Consider the following 7,184-nt stretch of genomic DNA (forward strand, 5'->3'; position numbering starts at 1 on the left):
TCATCCTTTCGGAGGAACAGAAACAAAGCCTGGGCTTTTCCAGGCAGTTCCTCCCTATCTCTGGATGCTGCATTTCCAGAACATTCTATGGTTATTTTTGAGAACTACATTAAGGAAGGAGAACTGGGGTGTTTGAGGCCACCTGGAGAACTGTCCTGCACATGGGACAACCACTTAATTCACAGAGTCCTGTGAGTGATAGTCTGAGAGAGAAGATGAAATAAACGAGGAGGAGTCATGTGGCCGACCCCACACTTGGGTTCTGCTCCAGGCCCATGCTTTTCAATCTGCTTTGCAAGTGTGGGCCACAAAGACGTCACTTGTCTCACAAAAGTCAAGCGAGTGAGGAGATCTCAGTGGTTGGAAGACGATCAGTTTAACCGGGCAGGGAGAAGAAGCCCCTGGCTCTGACAGGAAGCCCCGTCCCCGCTCCGGTGCGCGGCCTCGGGGCCGCCCATGGGCTCAGAGGGCCTTTGGCGCCCCCTGCAGGACAGAGGCCGCTCCGCCACCGGGTGCTCAGGTCCACGTAGCCGAGTGTCCTGGGCTCTGTCCATGTCCAGGAGCAAGGTCTGCTCACTCTGGGTCTGTATTTGGTGATCTGGGCTTGGAAAAAATGGGAATGCAGATTTGAATTACGGAGCTTTCAGGAAGTTTTCATATGTCTTAATGTCATTTCTTCATGTGTCATTTTTGCTGATGGCATTGATAGACCCCCAAAACTAGACTGACTTCAGTAATGGAAATTTGATAAAATTTAAACAGCTGAGTAGTTTTTTTAGCAATATATAAAAAGCTTAAAATTCTTTAACTTAGAAAATGTATTGATCAGACTTTGATTGCACTGGAGTAGAGATGGATGTGGAGGAGTCCAAGGATTACCTGTGCACACAATGCAATGACTTCTAATGACTTCCTTCCTTCCTTCCTTCCTTCCTTCCTTTTTCCCTTTCCTTTCTCCTTTACTTTTCTATTTTCCTTCTTTTCCCTTTCCTTTCCCCTTTACATCTTTTCCTTTTTCCTTTTTCTTTTCCATTCCTTCCACTGAGTCAGCACAGATGAACACACAGATATAAAGCTCAGTAAATCATTATTAGCATTCTTTATTGTGCCTCCCACCCAGGAAGGTCAGGAGGAATTGTCTGTCATATGGAATTCTAATTTTAAGAGAGTGAAACTCTTTGTATGCTTATGTATCATTTCTGAATCTTCTGTGATGATACTACTGTTTTTTTAAACCACTTTTTGTTGAATTGACTTTTTTATTGAATGTTAAATGTTCTTTCTATATTATTTTGCAGATTCATGATAAGGTACATAAGTATAAACTACATTCTTGCAATTGTACTCTGTTCTCTTTGTTTTCTTAATACAATTATTTAAATATAAAAATTATTTAATTATAAATGCCAAATATTTATTGTATGTGTTTGTGGAATATGATATGTAATTTTGATACAGGTATTCATTTTGGAATGGGTAAATCAAGCTACCTAACATGTCCATCACCTCAAAATTTTATCATTTCATAGTGGGAAAAACTTTAACGTCTACTTTTTTTAGTAATTCTGAAATATATAATACTTTGTGGCTGTCGTTGTTATTCTGGGCATAATTTACTTCTTCTGTCCAATTGGAACATTTTACACTTTGATCAAAATCTCCCCTTTCCCAGTCCATCCCTCCAGTACCTTGTAACCAACATTCTACTCTCTATTTCTGTGAATCTACAATTTAATACAGTACAGTCAACTTATGAATTATTGTACTCCTGTGTCTGGTTTGTTGCACTTAGAATGAGGTCCATTGGATTCATGCATGCTGTCACAAATGCAGGATTTCCTTTTTTTTTGAAAGGATGAACATCACTCCAATGTGTATATACTGTGTTTTCTTTATTCATTCATCCAGTGATGGGAATTTAAGATGTTTCCATATTTTTACTATTGTAAATAATGCTGCAACGAATATGGATGTGTGGATATCTCATTGACTGCTGATTTCATTTTTAAAAAATACATGGTCAGTGGTGGGGTTGCTGGATACTATCATAGATCTATTTCTATTTTTGAAAGGCTTTTATATGTTATTCGTAATCACGTTAATAATTTGCATTTTCACTAACAGTGTACAAAAATGCCCTTTTCTTCACATCTTCCTCACAGATACTTGTCATTTTTCATCTTTCTGAAGATAGTCATTTAACATCTATGAAGTGATACTTAATTGTGGATTAAATTTAAATTTCTCTAATTATTAGTCATGTTTAAATTTTTTATATATCTGTTTTCTAATTGTATTTACTCTTCTGAAAAATGTACATTCAAGTCTTTTGGCTATTCTTAATAGGGTCACTTGTTGTTTTTGTTGCTTTTGTTATTGAGTGGTTTGGCTCTCTTATATATTTTGGATACATTCCTCTTATCAGATGCCTAATTTTGTAAAATTTTTGCCAACCTGTGGATTGTTTCCTCCTTCTGTTAATTGTATTCTTTGATCTGCAGAAATCTGTAGTCTGATGCAACCCCATTTGCCTATCTTTGCTTTTGTTGCCTATGTTTTGGCAATAGTGTCCAGAAAATTATTGCTCAGACCACCGTCTTGGAGCTTGTCCCCTATGTTTCTTTAGAAGTTTTACAGTTTCTGTTCTTGATCCAAAGTCACTCATATTCTGTTCCATTGGTCTGTGTGTCTGTCCCTCAAGCAATGTCATGGAGACGGGATTAATGCGTGCCCTAAAGTAAGTATGTTTTTTTTTTTCTAAATAGTAATTGAAAAAATCAATACCTTAAAAAATATCACCATGTGTACCTTCCTCTGGGTCTAGGCCCCATTCGTGGTGTAACCTGAGTGTTCCTGGTGTCCTCCACTGTTTTTCAGGGAGGTTTGTGTCGGGGCTCACACTAATGTTCCCTCAATGTTCCTCTCACACAGTAACACAGAGCTGTGTTGGAGCTCAGCTGGAGGAATAACGGTTTTTTCAATATGTCACAGGAGATGCTGCTGTGGCTCCAGAAGGATGGGTTGTATTTGGTGACTCCAGAATAACCTATTTCTCCCAGCCACTGCAGGCCTTTTCCCAGTGGCTTGTGGATCCAATGCTAGTAGGTACCACTGTTTGTTATGGATAAATCAGAGACAGTGCAGGGGAGGGAGAGGGTCCAAGAGAGCTTCACCAGTCCAGGACCCAACTCCTGCAATAGCACCTGGGACAGGACACCTAGGGACAAAGATAATCAGTTTCTGTCAGTCACCTGCACTCATAAATATTTCAAAGACCTACGTGTGACATCTGAAACACTCACCTTCAGTAGCTGTCAACATGCACAGGAGAAGACAGGCCATCTCATTTTCTTTGAGACCACAGCTCTGCCATCTCCAGAGATTTTCTGTCTTGTCTGAGAAGAGATTCGTCAGCTCCCACATGATGAGAGTGAGACTTAACCCAAGAGATTGAAGATAAATTTGCATGTTTGGAGCCCTGTCCTGGCAACTGGGGAGAGACTGATTTCAGGCTTTCCTGAGACAGCCATGGCCCCTGGCGGGCATCTCTTCTCTGGAGCTTACGTAGTATGTATTTCTGCATTTGGAGGGAATTTGATCTTTAAAACACTACATGTGTTACTTAATACAATGTAATGGCCCTATAAATGATTTCCCCTTCAAAATAATTAATTATAAATAAAAAATTGTAAAATATAATAGCCTTTCTTTAGTAGGTAACACTTTAAACAAAAATTATGAAGGAAACAAGCTGATTTTTTTCCCCTTGAATTTAGGTTCATGAAGTATTTTATTTATTTTTAGGAAATATTGTAGTTGACAACACAGCTGTTGGGGAGAGACTTCACAAGGCTGTGACTCAGAAAGAAAAGGAGCTGTTGTAACTCTTTCATCCAAGACAAGAGAGCAATCATGTTGACTTTGCTGGCAGGAGAGAAAGAATAGACCCGCAACTTGGAAGAGAGCTATTTCATAGTCACAACTCATTAGTGCTAATTCCGCATTCATGTTTTTCAAGCGTATGACAATTTATTTGGAGTTTTCTATGCAGAAGGTATGAGATTTCAGGGCACTTCCAGTTGACTTCTTCAGCACTTATTCTACAAAACTCATTGAATGTGGTTATTGCAGCCACATTTATAGGGGCCTTCTCTGTGCCATGGAGGGGCTCTTCCAAGTGCCGGGCCCTGAAGTGCAACATTCACATGGGTGTTGATCCATCCCCACCTTGTCTAATACAGGATTTTATTTAAAGGATGTAAGTTTTTGACATCAGTTTTCCTACTGTGATGCCGCTCATATTAATCCAATAATTGGCATTCATGTTTGTCATGGGAAGGAAGCTTTGCTAGAGTAATGTGCAAATTCAGTCACCGTGCACAGCTAAAGGTGTTTCTCACTGACTTTAACTCCATGACATTATTAAACACCACAGGGCTCTACACAATCTGGGTTCACCCAGGGATTTTCCAATTCCTTCTATATGGGACTTGTGTGGTGATTACTACAAAAGGAGTGAGTGACCCAGAGCCTACTTAGAAGGGCAATCTCCAATGTGGATACATTAGTATCTCATCTCATAAAGACATGGAAAATACCTAGCACATGGAAAGTCCTGAGAAGAAACCTGGCATATGAAAAAAGCCTCGGCCCATTAGCTGCTGATCAACTTACTGTAAAATTTATTGCCTTCATATCATTTTGGAAAATTGAAGCAAAGGGTGGTGAATTGAAGTGTGATGTTGCTTGCTTGGTACAACAGCGGGGTAAGGATAATGAAGAGCCCTGTGATCTCGAGGAGACGGCCTAATCCAAGGAGAGGGAGGATCCAGGTCGTGGGGACTCACACGGGGCACCTGCTTCTGCTTGTCCCGCAGCCACTCCCAGAAGCCTTCAGGAGACAGGGGTGCGGATGGGCCCTTGAGATGATCCAATGAGATCTGGAAGTCCAGAAAACATAATGATCTGGGATAAATTTTAAAAAATAAAATAAAAAATTTTATTGTAAATTCACAAATTATGGTTGTTTATATTTACAAGTTAAGAAGCAATGTTGTGATTTGTGAATGCAATATGGAATAACTATGATAATTAAGAATTAAGATAATTATCATTAATCACCTCAAATTCTTCTTATTTATTGTGACATTTGAAATTTACTCTGAGGTCTTTGGAATTGACCAATATACTACTTTTAAATGAACAACTAGAAATCAATTCATGTAAACAAATAAAAACAACTGAAATTAATTAGGAATGACTCTAATAATTTACACTTAGTTCATCATTGAGTTTGATTCTTCAGGAAATATTTTTGGAATTATTTTATTGTAATGTTTAGTATGAATGCCTAGCATGTATGCATAGGTCTGTGTATTGATACATCTTTCTGTCTTTTTCTTTTTTTGTGTGTGAGATGGTGTATTGCCCTGTTGCCCAGGCTGGAGTACAGTGGCACAATCTTGGCTCACTGCAACCTCCGTCTGCTGGGTTCAAGCAATTCTCCTGCCTCAGCCTCCCGGGTAGCTGGGATTACAGGTGTGTGCTACCACACCCGGATACTTTTTGTATTTTTAGTAGAGACGGGCTTTTGCCATGCTGGCCAGGCTGGTTTCGAACTCCTAACCTCAAGTAATTCACCTGCCTCAGCCTCCCAAAGAACTAGGATTACTGGCACGAGCCACCGTTCCCGGACTGTACATATATCTACGGCCATAGATTTATGTCCCTATAGCTATGTAGTTGCTGATGTCAACAAATGTTAATAAAACTCTGGAGGAATCAGTGCAAATAATTAGGAATGTTTATTTCTTGAAAGTATATACTTAAAAATACTTATATACAGAATTTTAATAATTATTAAAATTTAAATACTAACAATAATAAATTCATAATAAATACAAGTAATACAATATCACAGCCTAGAAAGCTCCAGAGTTCTGCAAATGCAATCCTGACTTTTCCAGCTGAGGAGAAAGGAAACCTCCCCCTGCACCTGCTCCTGGGACCTGTCCTGTCCTGTCCCGTGCGCCCCCTGGTGGCCCCGCGCGCCCCTGCAGGGAGGTTTGTGTCTGGGCTCACACTGACCTCCCCTCACTGTGTCTCTGGTGCAGAAATACACGGCCGTGTCCTCGGTTTTCAGGCTGTTCATTTGCAGATACAGCGTGTTCTTTGAATCATCTCTTGAGATAGTGAATCTGCCTTTCACAGACGCGGCGTATTCCGCTGTTCCACCATCAGCTTTGTTTTTAATACGGCCAACCCACTCCAGCCCCTTCCCTGGAGCCTGGCGGACCCAGCTCAACCAGTAGTTACTGAAAGTGAATCCAGAGGCTGCACAGGAGAGTCTCAGGGACTCCCCAGGCTTTACCAAGCCTCCCCCAGACTCCACCAGCTGCACCTCACACTGGACACCTGCAAACACAGAGACATCGTGATTAGAAACAGCCACACATATCCACTGTTTCTCTCACTCATGTCCACTCACACTCAGTATCTCTAGTTCTCCATGAATTACCTTTTAAAATATCAACAAGGAAAACCCAGCTCAGCCCCAACTCCGTGGTTGGTGGTCTGTGTTCAGTACTGATCACCAGGCGGAAACTCTTGGGAATCCCAGGGCTGGGGCTTCTCTCCCAGAGCTGCAGAGTCAGGGCTGGGCTGGTTTTCATCAGCAGAGGGACGGCCCTATTTGCATGTCTCCTACTATATAGCAAACTCTGATGTGGGACGCCTGAGGAGAGGACAAGGCCCAGATAAGATGACTGTGCCTTGCAGGAGTTTGGTGACAATGATGGTATTTGGAAAATATGTTGTCTTATAAAATTATGCTGTGATAAACACTTTGAACTGATCACCTTATTTTATTTTTACATATTTATGTAAATTATGTTTTGTCGCAGTCAATGTTTCTCCATGTACAGATGTGAAAGTAAACCACACATGGAAAATGGGCTAAGGGTGTATTTAAGAGCTCATGTCCGGATAGGTAAGCCTCGGTATCTTTCCCTGTGCTCCTCATCACTGGCCCCACTTACTCCCTGAACCAACTCCAGGACAGAGCTGGGGATGCCTAGTGTGGTTGTGGAGCCCAATTTCTGTATTGAGAACATGTGTAATTTTGCTGCACTCTAGCATTCACCTAAAATATGGTGAGAACTAGGATTCAGGCAGATAAGTTCTTA

The 7,184-nt window shown here is 40.8% G+C and overlaps 1 protein-coding gene across 1 annotated transcript; it reads right to left on the minus strand.

The window, feature by feature from the left end:
• Window positions 1-371: 371 nt before the first annotated feature.
• On the minus strand, window positions 372-6,671 carry LOC100937558 (uncharacterized). Its single transcript, XM_063715344.1, has 4 exons — window positions 6,518-6,671; window positions 5,996-6,414; window positions 4,848-4,940; window positions 372-584 (listed from the first exon to the last, which is right to left on the minus strand). Exons 1-4 carry the CDS (start codon window positions 6,669-6,671, stop codon window positions 372-374), a joined length of 879 nt encoding a protein of 292 aa, XP_063571414.1.
• Between the last annotated feature and the right edge of the window lie 513 nt (window positions 6,672-7,184).

Source organism: Pongo abelii, chromosome 15 (assembly GCF_028885655.2).
Source record: "Pongo abelii isolate AG06213 chromosome 15, NHGRI_mPonAbe1-v2.0_pri, whole genome shotgun sequence".
Classification (NCBI taxonomy): Eukaryota; Metazoa; Chordata; class Mammalia; order Primates; family Hominidae; genus Pongo; species Pongo abelii.

What these genes read in the sequence shown, in the direction of transcription:
- LOC100937558 (XM_063715344.1), bottom strand. Translation starts at nt 6,671, where the DNA reads ATGAAAACCAGCCCAGCCCTGACTCTGCAGCTCTGGGAGAGAAGCCCC. An exon ending in CCTTGTTGATATTTTAAAAG is followed by an intron (nt 6,415 to 6,517) that starts GTAATTCATGGA and finishes CTGTGTTTGCAG; the next exon opens with GTGTCCAGTGTGAGGTGCAG. An exon ending in AGCAGAAGCAGGTGCCCCGT is followed by an intron (nt 585 to 4,847) that starts GTGAGTCCCCAC and finishes CACCAAATACAG; the next exon opens with ACCCAGAGTGAGCAGACCTT.